The sequence below is a fragment of the Lampris incognitus genome, chromosome 2, assembly GCF_029633865.1.
Source record: "Lampris incognitus isolate fLamInc1 chromosome 2, fLamInc1.hap2, whole genome shotgun sequence".
In the NCBI taxonomy this organism is placed as follows: domain Eukaryota; kingdom Metazoa; phylum Chordata; class Actinopteri; order Lampriformes; family Lampridae; genus Lampris; species Lampris incognitus.
The window spans coordinates 134,628,406-134,645,886 of record NC_079212.1 but is presented as its reverse complement, the minus strand read 5'-3'; the positions used below and the strand labels follow the sequence as shown (position 1 = coordinate 134,645,886).

Below are 17,481 nucleotides of genomic sequence, written 5' to 3'. Positions count from 1 at the left end.
GCGTTGCTTGCTTCCACGCCTGAAATGCACTCCTCAGCCTCGGAAATAGCCTGGCCTTGAGTTTGGAGTGTCGCCCGGACGTCAGCTGCTGGTTAAGCTCTGGTTTTAGCGTTGCCAACTCTTCCTTAGCTTCCTTTTAAGCTCCGAAATAGCCATGTGCATATGTTTTTTAAAGTCGGGGATGTCTTTAGAGATAGGCGACATTTCACGGCGCAGCGCATCCTCGTGCTGAGCAGCTTCTTCTCTACTTGCTAACAAGACGCCTCGTCGGAGGGCTCCATTTCACTTTTTTTCGACATCAGTTGTGCAGTTACCCGCTTTATCGAATTCTTCTGACTTCTCAATGATTTCCCCCCTCTCATTTCTCTCCTGTCAAAGTTTGCGAGTTAAAGTTTTCTAGTAGGGGTGTTATTTTAAGACCGACTGAGTCAGAGCAAATAACTGCGTCCATCCCGAACATGGCTTCACCGGAAGTCTCGTGATCTCACATTTTCAAGTTGGACAAACTGAGTGCGGCCAGAGAGATATGATCTAAACCAGCGTTTCTCAAACCTCTCCTGGAGGACAACGTGTCCTGCATGTTTTAGATCTCTCCCTGCTCCAACACAGCTGATTCAAATGATCAACTCGTTATGAGCGCCCAAAGCTGCCTAATAACAAAACTGATCATTTAAATCAGCTGTGTTGGAGCAGGGAGAGATCTAAAACATGCAGGACAAGTGGTCCTCCAGGAGAGGTTTGAGAAACGCTGATCTAAACCAGTCAAGGTGGGTGCCAGTTATTCCAGTGGAAGCTAATCTCTGGATGTTATGTGAGATGGTATCAAAGGCTGCACTCAGATCAAGGAGGACACGTATGGTTAAGAGCCCAGAGTCAGCTGCCATCAACAGATTTAGTGATTTTCACCAAGGCTGTCTCCATACTGTGTATGGAGCGAAAACCAGACTGGAATTGTTCAAACAGATTGTTGTGTGTCAAGTGAGTGCATACCCAAGACACAACTTTTCTTTCAAGTGTTTTAGAAAGAAATGGTAAATTTGAGACTGGATGAAAATTATTCAAATTGTTGGGGTCTGCACCAGGTTTCTTGAGTATTGGAGTTATTGCAGCTGTTTTGAGAGATGAGGGAACAAGGCCAGAGTTAAGAGAGGAATGTATGATATCAGTTATTAAAGAGGATAGAGAAGGTAGAGAGGCTTTTACTAAATGAGAAGGAAGGGGGTCGAGCTGACAGGTAGATTATTTAGATTTGCGAATAAGGCCAGATATTTCAGTAACAGTTGGGAGTTTGAAACTAGATACTGAAGAAGAGACGGGAACATAGAAGGGTGAATAAGATGAACTGTAAGCAGTACTGTTTGATGAGGTCAATTGCCGATGAATATTTTCAATTTTGATAAAAAGGGTCATGAAGGTGTTACATTGAGCAACTGAATACAGGTGAGGTGCAAGAGTGGCTGTAAAATATTGTTACATATGGTATATGTTAATATATGGGGCCAACAAGAGCTCATTTTGAAGTCCTTCCTCCCAATAGCTGATATCATCCTATATAAAACTGAGCCAAACCACCACAGTGAGGGCTTCATACTTTCACTTACGGTGGTAAATGGTGTTTTGAATAATCTTTGTGTTGCTCGGGTGTTGTGTAATGGAATCAAGCCACAAAGAACAAAGGCCAATACATGACATGAAAATAAGTGTACAACCATAAGCTCCAGTTAAATTTCTCAAGTCAAATGATCAGTTGACTGACTGTAGCACAAGGCTAAATGTTTTCAAAAACAATTTCAATTCAAAAACAGCATATATCATAAACTTGATTTCCCAAGTTGAAATTGGCTAAATTTCTTTCAGAACTTTGGAATTTTAGCCAATTTAACCATTAATCAAAGGTTGGGACATGACATGAAATGCAAGCAAACAAAAACCCGTAAATTGAAATGACACTTTCGAAGTTTCATGTCAATCAAAATTTAAGGTGTGGCCCATAGTGATTGTATTGCCTATATCTAGCAATGTCATTGTCCAAACTTAACGAAACTTCTCCCGCACAATCAGCACAACATTCTTGGGGAACACGCCAAATTTTGTGCGATGTCGTCCGTAGGGGGCGCTACAACTGACACATGCGGCCCATAGTGATTTTATTGCCTATATCTAGTGATGTGATTGTCCAAACTTAACGAAACGTGTCACGCACAATCACAACATTCTTTGGAAGCACGCCAAATTTTGCGACATTTTGTCCATAGGGGGCACTACAACTGACACGTGTCGATATATATCAAAAACCGCTGCAATACTGCTTGAACTAGTCTGAGGCTGTTCATCCGATTCGCACGACATTTGGTATGCGTCATCTCCAGACAATGCTGATTAAAAAGCTGTCGAAAGAATTTTGCTATGTCATTCCATTTCGAAGTAAAATGTCAATCAAATTTTAAGGTGTGACCTATAGTGATTGTATTGCTTATAATCTAGTGATGTGACTGTCCAAACTTAACGAAACTTGTCACGCACAATAATCACAACATTCTTTGGAAGCACGCACAATTCTGTGAAATTTCTTCCATAGGGGGCGCTACAACTGACATATGTCAAGATCTCAAAAACCGCTTGAGCTAAAAATCTGAAATTTGGTATACTTACACTTGGACCCATTTGACTACATTGCCTAAACAAACAATCAAATTTCAGTAGCTAATATTTGCTAGTGTGAATGGCCGAGCTTCATGAAACGTGAGAGGCTTATTTTTTTGTGGCACATAGAAGCCATGTACCAAATATGAAACATGTCGGACACATGGGGGTGCCACAATAAGCACATTTACGTTTTGGGTCATATCTTGGGTTCTGTATAGAATTTGAGAAATTCTCTTCTCCTCTGATTCCTTCAAAGCTCCCGAATCTAACACACCCATTTCCGCTTGCAAAATTGTCCCGCCATTTTCAAAAAAGTGAAAATAAAATGAACTAGTCTGAGGCTGTTCATCCGATTCTTATGAAATTTGGTCTGCATCATCTCCACACAATGCTGATAGAAAGTTGTTAAAAGAATTTTGATGCGCCTTTCCATTTCGAAGTTACATGTCAATCAAAATTAAGGTGTGGTCCATAGTGATTCTATTGCCTATACAGTGCATCCAGAAAGTATTCACACCCCTTCACTTTCCATGTTACAGCCTTATTCCAAAATGGATTAAATTCCTTTTTTTTTCTCATCAATCTACACACAATACCCCATAATGACAAAGTGAGAAAAGTTTTGTAGAAATTTTTGCAAATGTATTAAAAATAAAAAAACCGAAATATTGCATGTACATAAGTATTCACACCCTTTGCTATGACACTCAAAATTGAGCTCAGGTTCATCCTGTTTCCAATGATCATCCTTGAGCTGTTTCTACATCTTGATTGGAGTCCACCTGTAGTAAATTCAATTGCTCGGACATGATTTGGAAAGGCACACACCTGTCAATAGAAGGTCCCACTGTTGACAGTGCATGTCAGAGCAGAAACCAAGCCATGAAGTCAAAGGAATTGTCTGTGGACCTTAGAGACAGGATTGTATTGAGGCACAGGGGAAGGGTACAAAGGGTACAAAAATGTCTACAGCTTTGAAGGTCCCGAAGAGCACAGTGGTCTCCATCATTCGTAAATGGAAGAAGTTTGGATCCACCAGGACTCTTCCTAGAGCTGGCCGCCCAGCCAAACTGAGCAATCGGGGGAGAAGGGCCTTGGTCAGGGAGGTGACCAAGAACCCGATGGTCACTCTGACAGAGCTCCAGCGTTCCTCTGTGGAGATGAGAGAACCTTCCAGAAGGACAACCATCTCTGCAGCACTCCACCAATCAGGCCTTTATGGTAGAGTGGCCAGACGGAAGCCTCTGCTCAGTAAAAGGCACATGACAGCCTGCTTGGAGTTTGCCAGAAAGCACCTAAAGGACTCACAGACCATGAGAAACAAGATTCTCTGGTCTGATGAAACCAAGATTGAACTCTTTGGCCTGAAAGCCAAACGTCGCGTCTGGAGGAAACCGGGCACCTCTCATCACCTTGCTAATACCATCCCTACAGTAAAGCATGGTGGTGGCAGCATCATGCTGTGGGGATGATCTTCAGCGGCAGGAACTGGGAGACTAGTCAGGATCGAGGGAAAGATGAATGGAGCAAAGTACAGAGAGATCCTTAATGAAAACCTGCTCCAGAGCGCTCAGAACCTCGGACTGGGGCAACGGTTTACCTTTCAACACGACAACGACCCTAAGCACACAGCAAAGACAACGAAGGAGTGGCTTCGGGATAAGTCTGTGAATGTCCCTGAGTGGCCCAGCCAGAGCCCAGACTTGAACTCCATTGAACATCTCTGGAAAGACCTGAAAATAGCTGTGCAGCGACGCCCCCCATCTAACCTTATAGAGCTCGAGAGGATCTGCAGAGAAGAATGGGGAGAATTACCCCCAATATAGGTGTGCCAAGCTTGTAGCTTCATACCCAAGAAGACTTGAGGCTGTAATCGCTGCCAAGGGTGCCTCAACCAAGTACTGAGCAGCAGCAAGTCTTCCAGGTCCTGAAGCAGCAAAACAGCCCCAGACCATCACACTACCACCACCATATTTTACTGTTGGTATGATGTTCCTTTTCTGAAATGCTGTGTTATTTTTATGCCAGATGTAATGGGACACACACCTTCCAAAAAGCTCAACTTTTGTCTCATCAGTCCACAGAGTATTTTCCCAAAAGTCTTGGGGATCATCAAGATGTTTTCTGGCAAAACTGAGATAAGCTTTTATGTTCTTTTTGCTCAGCAGTGGTTTTCGTCTTGGAACTCTGCCATGCAGGCCATTTTTGCCCAGTCTCTTTCTTATGGTGGAATCATGAACACTGACCTTAACTAAGGCAAGTGAGGCCTGCAGTTCTTTGGATGTTGTTGTGGGGTCTTTTGTGACCTCTTGGACGAGTTGTCGCTGCGCTCTTGGGGTAATTTTGGTCGGCCACCCACTCCTGGGAAGGTTCACCACTGTTCCATGTTTTCGCCATTTGTGGATAATGGCTCTCACTGTGGTTTGCTGGAGTCCCAAAGCTTTAGAAATGGCTTTATAAACTTTTCCAGACTGATAGATTTCAATTACTTTGTTTCTCATTTATTCCTGAATTTCTTTGGATCGCAGCATGATATGTAGCTTTTGAGGATCTTTTGGTCTACTTCACTTTGTCAGGCAGGTCCTATTTAAGTGATTTCTTGATTGAGAAGAGGTGTGGCAGTCATCAGGCCTGGGTATGGCTAGAGAAATTGAACTCAGCTTTCCAAAGATGTGATAAACCACACTTAATTTATGTTATAACAGGGGGGGGGGCAATCACTTTTTCACACAAGGCCATGTAGGTTTGGATTTTTCTTTTCCCTTAATAATGAAAACCTTCATTAAAAAACTGCATTTTGTGTTTACTTGTGTTATCTTTGTCTAATATTTAAATTTGTTTGATGATCTGAAACATTTAAGTGTGACAAACATGCAAAAAAATAAGAAATCAGGAAGGGGGCAAACACTTTTTCACACCACTGTGTGTATATATATTGTAACGTGCATGGATAAGAAGACACGCTGGCCGCTGGCTCGCGGGTATGACCCTTTAGTCGAGCGGTTAGCGATGTCTCCTGCGGTGCGGGCGATACGGGTTCGCTTCCCGGCCGCGGCAGTTCCTGTGGTTGCGTTGTCCCCCGAATTCGCTATATTGGTGTCAGAAGTGGGATGGAGCGACCGTAAGGCCATCGGAAGCGTATGCGCCCTGTGGCGTGAAGGAGCTGATATGCTTAAGCGCGGGGACGCGCTTCCCGAAGGAGGGGGGTAGTGTAACGTGCATGGATAAGAAGACACGCTGGCCGCTGGCTCGACGGTCTGACCCTTTAGTCGGGCGGTTAGCGATGCCTCCTGCGGTGCGGGCGATACAGGTTCGCCTCCCGGCCGCGGCAATTCCTGTGGTTGCGTTGTCCCCCGAATTCGCTACAATATATATATTTTTTTTAATATTCAAGTGGGTCCGTGGCTTAACTACTTACTCTGACATCATGTTGTGACGGTCTGTCTGATAAAGAGTAATGCCAGGTACACTCAGTTGTCTGGGAGTTTGATTCTTCTGCTCGTTTAATTTCGTCCTGCTAGTCACACACACTCGTGATGGATCGCATGGTCCCGTCAGATTAACCACTTCCGCTACATCCGGTTAGTGCATTATGGGTAATGTAGTATTCCCTCCTAAACATTACATTAGGCAGCCAAATTTCAATACAATTTGTCAGTTAGGAAAGCATTATTATTGATTTTTAATACAGCACTTTTCTCTGCATTGGTTCAGGTTCTGCTCTTCTGAGCAGCAGGTTCTTTTGTATTTATGAATGCAAAATAAACAGGGAACGAGTTCATTGGTCTTTTGTTCTTTTACCTTATATGCATCAAACTGGACCACTGACATCCTGAAATACATCTGGAAACGATCGGGATATTTCCGCAGCCCCTCTATCAGCAAGTGAAACTCCCTGCTCTTGACGTTTTAGGACTGGGTGGACCAAATATTCTCTCTTTCTTTCAAGAAGTGAGAGGACCACAAAATCACTCTCACTGCCTGACGACTCCATTTTGTCTCGTATTGCGAATTTTCGCAACGAATAGAATAATCGGAGTCAGTGTGCCAAGGTTTCTGTCCGTAACGATTTTTATCGAGTGACGGATTACAAAAAAAAACGCACACGGACTTGGTGCGCAAAGGCCTTCTGTCCACGTCTGCGTCTGAAACGTTGTCTTCGTTTGATGGCTGGGAGAGCATGACAGGCTAAGCTAACTGCTGACGGCCCATGCAGACCGAGGGCGGTCTGGCGGCGGCCTCACCTGGCGTTGACTGTGGTGTTTTTGATGTCGTTGTGTGGAGGACTCGAGGGTGTCTGGCTGGACCGGCTGGGAGAGCTTGGTCTGCTTCGTCCGGTGGGCCCGGGGACCACGGCCCCTGCCTGGAGCTGCGCCCGCGGTGGAAACGCCGAGAGCGGTCTTTTAGGACGTGGAAGTGGGGCAGGCTAAGCTAACTGCTAACCCACGCGGTTCCGACAGTCGTTCCCTTGGACAGTGATTTTTTTTTATAGATTACATGTGTGTGTGTGTTCGTGTGGATATGTGTGTGTTCTTGTAGTTTTTGGATGCGTTTTTGTCTTTGTCTTGTACCGCTGTGGGCTCGGGGAAGCGGCATCCCAGATAGCAGACACATTTGGGTCTAATCTGGAGCACTTTTGGTACTTGCGGCTCAGTTACGGCACTGGCAACTGTTGTGTGGGCCATCCGTTGCCCAGATGTCATAAACCGGGTATGGTTGGGTTACGGCGAGTGTTGTGTGGGGAGGCAGCCACGCTCACTCTGAGTCAACGCCGCCGTTCAAGGCAAAACGTGGGCCCTATTTGGGCCAGATTTTTTGCTTGTCTGGGGTTTCATTTCATGTAAGCAAGTGCAAAGTGTTCCTCATTCCGGACAACAAATAATAATCCATTAGATTTTTTACCCCATCTCACTCTGCATCCCCGACTACATGTCCCCCTCATTCACGCTGTCGTTAATTACCTCGTTAGCAATAGCAGCACCGCTCGCTTCCAAATCCATTCTTGCCGTTAGTTTAACACTATTAGCACTGCTGGCTAACGCAGGCATCTACCAGGACAGGGGTGGGCGGTCCTATCCTGAAAGGGCCGGCGCAGAGACATAGAGAGAGAGAGTTACGTCAACTCCGTAGACGTCAATGGGCCAATTATTTAACAGCAATGGCGGCTCATGGGAGCCCCGGATAGTTCCAAACAGTGCGCATAGAATATGTGTCACGTTGGAATATATCTATATATAAAGTTAAACATCTGAAAATATTGGTTAGTAGTTACCAGAAATCGCGGCTAAGCAGTTCCGTTTAAATGACCCGCCAAGCCTCGTTTGGAACTATTCGGCGGCTACATGAACCACGTGACTCTCTCACGTTCTGACCCCTCATTGATGCAACTCTCTCCTTCTAGGGCTCTGGGCCAGTGGGGTGAAGGTTTTGTTCCAACCAAACAGTGACACACCTGATCCAACTAATCCAACCGGTACAGGCTTAGCTGAGGAACTTGATTAGGAGACACAGGTGTGTAATTGCTTGGTTGGAACAAAAACCTTCACCCACAATGGCCCTTTCTGGATAAGATTGCCCACCCCTGCCCTGCTGCACTTGTAGTCGTCAACCACGCCCGAAAAGTGGTCAATTAATCGCGGAAATTATCTAATATTGAATTCGTCTGGTCCTTTATGTCCTACGTTATGTAAATTAAACTGTGTTGCCAACAAGAGACATTCACTTTTCTTGAAGTTACTTTCAATGTGGGGGAAACACCGGGATAGGGGGAGTCTTTCCTTCTCTAAATACCTTTTACATTTTGTAGAAAAATATTCTGTTGCTTTAACATGGAACGTCCTGTGGTGGACTGGTGGCCTACAGACCCTGAGCAGGATAAGCAGTTTGGAAAGGCTGGATGGATAACGTGGAAAACAGCGCCCCCAGCTGCATCTGCTGTAAATGCATTGCCACTGCTTTATTACTGGCAGTGCTAAAACCACAGATCAATCAATCAAGTGGCATTTTATATAGCGCTTTTCTAGCTGCAACAGCCATTCAAAGCACTTTACAATGATGAACTTTACAAGATGAATGGTTAGTCATTAAAATGCACTTTAATGATTCTTAATTACAAATAATATTTGTGAAATTTATTTTGGTAATTTCTATTTACCGTTATTTATAATGATTCCTGTGGAAATTACCTTACTGCACATCGCCTTTCTGTATCTCCTTAGTTTCTGTAGCCCCCCCCCCCCCCATTTTCGTTTTGCATTGCTGAGGGAGTGGACGTGCAGAGGGGACCAGAAGGCAACGTATGTGTGTTGTGTTTATCTTCTGCAGGAGCAAATAAATGCTGGAAAACAACCCCTTGTGTAGTCACTTTTAATGCCCCACCCACATCCGTTACACTGGTGCTGTGACCCTGTGGATCTTCTCAGGAGCAGGCAATCATATCCAAAAAGGGCCGGTGTGGGTGAAGGTTTTTGTTCCAACCAAGCAGTAACACACCTGATCCAAGTAATCAGCCAGTAGAGTTTGTGCTGAAGAACTTGATTAGGAGACACAGGTGTGTAACTGCTTGGTTGGAACAAAAACCTTAACCCACACTGGCCCGTTCTGGATACGATTGCCCACCCCCTGGATTAGATTAACTGTGCAGCATTAGTCTGGACACTGCTTGGCATCCTCCTCCTCATCTATTTCATAATTCCATTATAATTCTGTTATCCTCATTCAGTGTTGTATTCTGTAGATTGTGTAAACAATGGTGTACTTGCTGGTTGTTCCGACACATTCAGAATCATTACCACTTTTGCTGGTGTTGGCAACAGGTGGCTCACTTTGTGTGTGCGCTTGTAAAATGTATATTTTAAAGGTTCTTTATTATGGTTTTGTATTTCTCTGTAATGTATTACAGTATTAATAATGTTGCTTATAACATTCTTTCTCAGCACAGGAACTCAAACCATTTTCTGGTTGCCTTGCCTTGGAACAGGACCAGGGCCATTTCCATTCACACAGGTATCACAGGTACGGAACCTTGCAAGATAATGCAATACATCTCCAATTATTAGTGCACAAAAACATTATTCTTTTAATATGTTTTCTTTTTTAACATGTCAACTGAGATACAATCCTTTTGAACATGTAATACAGGCGAAAATAAGCAAGCCAAAAACAAACAAGTAGCAATTGCCAATACTGCTAGCCAAAATCACGGTAAGAACACTTTTTTTTACAAAGATAACACAATCTGCTTCTCAAACCCACAAACTATTTAAAACATCTTCATCAACAGATTAGGTGTATGGGTAGTTTTAGTTCTCATATTTTGAATAGATGCTACAGACTGCCGCTTAGCACAGCTTATCTTGCAAGATAATGCAATATGTCTCAAAGTACGGTGTCCTGCACAGGACTTTAAAACGTATTGCCGGATATAAAGGAACCAAAACAAGGTCAGAAGGCAAGGCAAGACGCATGCAAATGGAAAAAGAGTTAGACCTGGAAGAAGCCATTAACATGGCAATACAATTGGAGGAGATCAAAAAGCAGCAAAACACACTGAGGAGTGAAGACAGTGGTGTAAAGCAGCTGGATGTTAGCTCTGTGGACAGAGTGTTTAAAGCCAGACTGCAAAAGGAAAAGCCTAAATTCAGCAAATCCAAAAACAATGGACCAGAGCCACACAGCAGTCAGAACAAAAATCCAAAGACCTCGCAGGGCAATAAATGTGGTGGCACACCTCATCCCAAGCATGAGTGTCCTGCTAATGATGCCAAGTGCCATTCCTGTGAGGAAAAAGGTCACTACCAGTGCATGTGCTATGCAGCCAAAGCTGTGTATGGTATTGAGGAAGAGGAGGAAATCGTCTTTCTCTGCTCTGTGATATCTGATGACAATGTATGGACTGTTGAAATAGGCATCATGGACAAAAACATAACTTTCAAACTTGACACCGGAGCAGATGTCACTTCAGTCTGTTTTTAACAGCATTTTTTCCCTAATGCACTTCAGCCTGTTCTCCAGGAAGCAGAGAAACCTTTTCTTGGTCCAGGACGCATTTCACTGGATGTGTCAGGGTTCACCAGACTGCAGCTGAGGAGAGGAGCCAAGCAGACCATGGAGAAGGACTATGTGGTCAAAAACTTGAGCACAACCGGTTGCCAGCCATTGTAGCCCTTGGCTTACTCAGCCGTGCCGACAGCATGGACATGGAGACCCTCAAGACAAGCTACCCCAAGCTGTGCAGAGGGTTAGGTGAGGTACAACAATCATATGCCATCAAATTTAAACCGGGGGCTGTGCCATTTTCCTTGAAGACCCCCAGGAGGATTCCACTACCACTGGTGGTGAAAATCAAAGAAGAGCTCCAGCGCATGGAAAGCCTGGGCGTCCTCAGCCGTGTGGAGGAGCCAACTGACTGGTGTGCTAGCTTGGTGGTTGTGCCCAAGAAAGACGGTAAAAGGATACGTTTGTGTATTGACCTGACTGGCTTGAGTGAGTATGTGTGCCGTGAAAAGTACGTTCTGCTGTCAGCTGAACACAGTCTCGGAACACTTGCCGGAGTGAAAGTGTTCAGCAAACTGGATGCCAACATGGCGTTCTGGTAGGTTCCACTTACAGAGGAATCAGCCAAGTACACCACATTTATTACACCCTTCAGTCAGTTCCACTTATACCGTCTTCTATTTGGTATTGCCTCAGCACCCGGACACTTCCAGTGCAGGATGGCAGACGTCACAGAGGGGCTAGAAGGAGTGGTCTGCCACATCGATGACCTACTGGTGTGGGGGCGGGACCAGGGAGAGCATGATGCTCGACTCCATGCTGTGCTACAAAGACTGGAAAAAGCGGGCATCAGCCTGAATGTAGACCAGTGAACTCTCCAAGAGTGAGGTGGTCTTCTTGGGTCACATAATTACAACTTTGGGCATCTGTCCTGACCCAAGAAAGATGGAGGCCATCACGGAGATGAAGGACCCCACAAATGTGAGCGAGTTGAGTTATCTTGGGATGGTCAATCAGCTGTGAAAGTTCATTCCGTGACCGCCTCTTGAAGAAGAACTGCCGGGTCTGAGACATGTACCAAGTGACGGCATTTAAAGTGCTGCATAAAGCACTGTCTTTTCCTCCTGTGCTGGCCATGTATGACCCAAACAGAGACACCAACATGTCAGCCAATGTATCATCGTATGGCTTGGGAGGTGTTCTTCAGAGATGGGAGGACAAATGGAAACCTGTGGCATATGGATCGCAGTCGCTCACTCCAACTAAACAGCGGTACGCGCAGGTACAGAAGGATGTCCTGGGCCACACATGAGCCTGTGAACGGTTCCGGGATTTCCTCAAAGGAAAACATTTCTGCCTGGAGACCGACCATAAACCGCTCCTCAGTCTACTTGGAGCCCAACCACTGGATCTGCTGCCTCTGAGAATCCAGCACTTCAGGATAAGGCTGATGCTCTATTCATACTCCATCGTGCATGTGCCAGGAAAGTCACTTTGGACAGTGGACACACTGTTGGGCTCACCTGTGAAAGTGTGCATGTCCACAGAAGATCTGGAGTTGATGGAAAGCACCAAAGTTTGTGGACCGTGTCATGCAAAGCCTACCTGTCAGTCCCACATACATGGAAAATCTGAAAGAGCATCTGAAAGCCGACCGTGTCTGCTCAGGTGTCATGACGCTGTGCATGGAAGGATGCCAGCGCATGCAAAACAGGAACTGGGACTGAAAAGCTACTGGCCAGAGCGAGCTACACTCGCAGTGAAAGACTGCTGAATGACACAAGGTTCATAATACCTTCAGCAATGCAGAACAATGTGCTATAGCCAAACTACAGGAAGGACACCAAGGGGCGTTGAAGTGTAAAGCACGTGCTCGTCAGTCTGTGTGGTGGCTGGGACTCAGCCAGCAAGTGGATGAAATGGTGCTCAACTGCAGGACACGCATAGAAGAACAACATAATCACAAAGAGCCACTCATGTCATCAGAACGCCCTGAAAGACCATGGCAAAAGTTGGGGGTAGACCCGGTTGTCCTGGGAAGCAAAACTTGGCTGCTTGTCGTTGAATTAGTCTCCAGGTATGTTGAGATTGCACAATTATCTAACACCAAGTCCACCGACATTTGATCATTTGAGGTTGATTTTTGTCCGGCAGGTCCTGATGTTGGATAATGGGCCCCATTTTTTGGGATAAGCTTATTTGTATAGCCCAATATTACAAATTTGCCTTAGGGGGGGGTTTACAGCTACACAACATCCTGTCATTAGACCCTCGCATCAGATAAGGAACAACTCCCTAAAAAAAATAAACCTTTAACGGGGAGAAAAAAATAGGAAGAAACCTCAAGGAGAGCAACAAAGGAGGGATCTCTCTCCCAAGACGGACAACATCCATTGTTGAGAGGATAACAGAATTATAATGAAATTATAAAATATATGAAGAATAAGCTGAAGAGGATGCCAAGCAGTGTCCAGATGCCGCCGGAACAGCCCAGGACCCAAGCCACACAACCAGCATCACCATGTAGAGGAGAAACAAACAAAAAACACGTTAGTCACACATCTGAATGAGAGAAGGATATAACATTGAAATGGGATAACGAAATTAAATCCACCACAGCCATATTTTGGCACTCTAATCCTTCTGTTTTATTCGTTTTATGTGAATTCACTTTGTGTTCCCGCTCCAAAATGACTGCCCCATTACAGCTGATTTAAATCCATAATAATAATAATAAATGTGTGTGTGTATATATATATATATATATATATAAAATCACATATTGTTGTTTTAGATCTTTTTATCAACTTGAGTTCTTGTGAACATTACAAGTTTTGAACTTCTAGTTTCTAGTTATGGCCTGTAGGCCATAACTAGAAAATAATAATTTATTAAAATAAATTATTTTCTATTTATGGCCTGTAGGCCTTACTGATCTGAGCTAATACAACTTTGTATTTGAGTAAAAAAAAAAAAGAAAGCATAATGTATGAATTATTTTGATGAGGAAAAATACTCAGATGAAACATATTGTGCTATCTATCATGGACTACTTTGTAACCCAGCCACTGAGGATGCACAAGCCAGTGCATTCTTAGCGCCGGTCCCAAGCCCGGATAAATGGGGAGGGTTGCGTCAGGAAGGGCATCTGGTGTAAAATTTTTGCCAAATCAAATATGCAGATCATAAATCAGATTTGCATACCGGATCGGTCAAGGCCCAGGTTACCAACACCCGCCACCGGTACTGTTGGCCAGCAGGGTGCCGGTGGAAACTATGCTACTGTTGGATGAAGGAGAAGAAGAGGGGGAAGGTATGTGCAGAGGCAGGGGGAGAGGAGGAAGGATAGTAGTGTGGAGGTGAGTCGGAACTTTGAATGGTGGTACTATGACTGGTAAAGGGAGAGAGCTGGCTGATATGATGGAAAGAAGAAAAATAGGTATACTATGTGTGCTAAAGACCAGGTGGAAGGGGAGTTAAGGCCAGGAGCATTGGAGGAGGGTTCAAACTCTTCCACCATGGTGCGAATGGGAGGAGAAATGGTGGAAGCGACCATGACACATACCCACATCCCATGCACCAGCCGAACATGGGAAACCCACACACTTAAGCACAACCCCTGGGACCCGTGCACCAGCCGAACATGGGCACTCGCACTTAAGCACCCCCTCCCTGGCTGCAACATTGCCGGAGAGACGCACCAGCAAGGCTCCATGCGCCCCATGTACCCCAAACTCTCCACTTTGTTTTTTCACCCCACCCACCGCTGCAGACAGCTGCACGATATGGGTCTGCAGGCATGCCTCTAGCACATCCAACTCAATGCCAATGTCCCTCTTACCAGATGACATTTCTATTATAGCCATACGTATGTGGTGCTGTTGATGGAGAAACAGGCTTTTCAACTTTGCCAAGACTTTGCCTTTATCCAAGGTTACCTACACAAATTTACAGCACTCAACATACGTTATCACGAACAGCACGGTTATTTTCAAAAATTCCAAATGTTATTTTCCAGTTAGCTTAAATTGACCCCTCACCGTACCAGTTTACTTCTGTGAAGAGAAAGTGGTCGGTGACTTCAGTATGAAAAAGCAGTTGAAGAAGTGGCATCGTTACTACAAACTCACTTTTACAGGCCAGTCTATTTACCTTTATCATTTCTGACTGAGTGTAAACAGTTTTCTCACTGACTTCTGTTCATTATCAAGAAAGCCACAATAAAAATCTGTTTCCAAAACTGAACTTACTTCAACTAACTAAATTCAACATATTTTTTTTTCCTCCCAAGAATCTTGTTTATGTGGTATAAATTTGGATTCATGATATCACGTGGGTGAATATGTCGTGAAACGTGAGCGACGGCTTATTCGTTAAGCAAAGCGAGTTTGTTTTATCTATTCATTATGGCGCCAAGCTGAACAAGGTTTATGAAAGGAAAATGTGATTGTCTGGTGCAATTCAATGTTGCAGGTTTTTATACAAACTGAGTTTAGATTTGCAAAAATTGCCTTCCAGTGACAAGATGGCTGATAATTTGGCAAATGAAGCAGTCAACAGGACGATCACATGACCTTACTGAGTGTTGCAGACGTTTGTGGAAGAGTTAACCAGTTTAAGTGCAGATTTCAGCAACAAACAAAAAAACAAAGATGTGCCTATCAGTGTCTAGTGACGTCATTGTTAATGAGCAGATAACGCTGCAACGTGGTATTGCATCAAATACATGACTTCCAAGGCGGCCCGGTGGCGCAGTGGTTAGCGCGGTCGCCTCACAGCAAGAAGGTACTGGGTTCGAACCCCGGGGTTGTCCAACCTTGGGGGTCATCCTGGGTCGTCCTCTATGTGGAGTTTGCATGTTCTCCCCGTGTCTGCGTGGGTTTCCTCCGGGTGCTCCGGTTTCCTTCCACAGTCCATAGACAAGTAGGTCAGGTGAGTCGGCCATACTATATTGCCCCTAGGTGTGAATGTGTGTGTGTGGGCCCTGTGATGGTCTGGCGGCCTGTCCAGGGTGTCTCCCTGCCTGCTGCCCAATGACTGCTGGGATAGGCTCCAGCATCCCGCGACCTGAATTTGGAGAAGCAGCTTGGATAATGGATGGATGGACATTACTTCCATCACCGTTATTTTTATCAAGTAATGCGTTTACATTCACAGACGCTACCTGAATCCGAGCTTCTGCTGATCAGTGATGTGAATAACAACAACAAATCAAAGCAAAGCAAACGAGAAAAATTCTATTAAATGGGTAGTGGGTGTGTCATTTTTGCTAACATCGGCCATTTTGAAGCCCCCCCCCCCATATCAGCAACTGCGATTGCTGTGTGGTTTACTGAGGACTGCTGAGGTTTTGAAAGCAGAGATCTGGGGGAGTGGGATGTGTATGAGCTGTTCACTCAGTCACACACGATACCACTGAGCAGCCCCTTCCTGATGCTCACCAGTCACACCAGGCTCCAGGGAAGGCCACATATTTACAGGTGCCCCCTTCTTAAACTTGCATTACATCTTCATTCCACAACAAACAAACACATATTGTGGGATTTAAAAAAAATGTAAGAATATATATATATATAAAACCACACAATAGATGCCTCTGGGATAAACTGGAAGTTGATTGTTCACATGTAAGAGACTCATTTGCTTGGCCTAATTGTCTTGGGTTGCATCAGCTGCTCCCTTCCTTCTGCTGAGGTCAATAAGGCTGTGCGTCATCCAACGACCTACACCCATTAGCAGAGGCCTTTCATTACCTTCCACCCCTCTGTTGACTACACCTGAGCTGGAGCAAGGAGAAGAAAAATTAACTGGCAACAGTGGTTAGCCCTGTGACCTCATCTGATGAGTTGTGTGTGCGCGCGCGCCTCTGCGTTTAATCAGCACCACAAAAATCTGATTTGACCTTCTGTCCTGTAACTAGCTTCTTCGCCCTACGCTACCGATGAAATCTCCGACCCACGTCAGCAGATCGTAGCAATTTTTCAGGTCGTTAGCCCTTGAGCTGTGCAAGTCCACACAGGCCCCCATCACCGAGTGTCTCAGCCAAAGCAAACAGGGGTTGCTAGGTAGAGGCGGATTATGCTGCAGATCTGATCCCGGCCTGTTTGCAAATAAACTGAGGGCCGGCGGTATCGGTTCCTCTATTGTTTATGATTCAGTGAGACGTATAATGGAGCTGGCCAAGCCTATTCAGCTTTTTGTTTGTGAAACAAACATTTATTTCTAATGACTGAATTGAAATACAGCATATGGGGTTGTATTTTTTTTTCTTTTCTTTTATGATCGACCCGTTCTCTCTCTCTCTACCTACTTACTCCATTAGAGGGCTGTGGGGCAGACCTGTGCCCAGTCCAGGATGCAGTGGGTTACATTTCCCACAACCGCTCTCTCGTCAAAGGCCGCCGGTCCTCGCCTAGATCCGAGCTGTTTTATCGCCCTCTGCAATTCACTCGCAAGACGATTCATCTAATTACCTCAAGCTAGGTCAAGAGTACTTAGTAGGCCACGTGTTACAATGAAACAGCCACATAAGAGTAACACACATGTGATGGCACCGTGATGAGTGGTGCTTACTGAGTAAGGCATGAGTGAGCCAAGGTGAGGAGTGTGTCCGTTTTGGGAACCTCAGAATTGCGTCTCTGCTCTTTGCAGATGATGTGGTTTTGCTGGCTTCATCAGCACGCGACCTCCAGTGCGCACTGGGGCGGTTTGCAGCCCAGTGTGAAATGGCCGGGACGAGAGGCAGCACCTCCGAGTCTGAGGCCACGGTTCTCTACCGGAAAATGGTGGATTGCTCCCTCCGGGTTGGGGATGAGTTGTCGCCTTAAGTCAGAGTTAGGC

General features: G+C 45.1%; 1 protein-coding gene across 1 annotated transcript in view; it reads left to right on the top strand.

Annotated features, from left to right (window-relative positions):
• The first annotated feature begins 10,838 nt into the window (after positions 1 to 10,838).
• The window catches only part of pcsk1 (proprotein convertase subtilisin/kexin type 1), a 30,162-nt gene continuing 23,519 nt past the window's right edge, over positions 10,839 to 17,481 (top strand). The window contains exons 1-2 of the mRNA XM_056301760.1: positions 10,839 to 11,239; positions 11,360 to 11,501. Of these exons, the coding sequence (XP_056157735.1) occupies positions 10,839 to 11,239; positions 11,360 to 11,501 (543 nt within the window). The remainder of the gene's footprint in view (positions 11,240 to 11,359; positions 11,502 to 17,481) is intronic.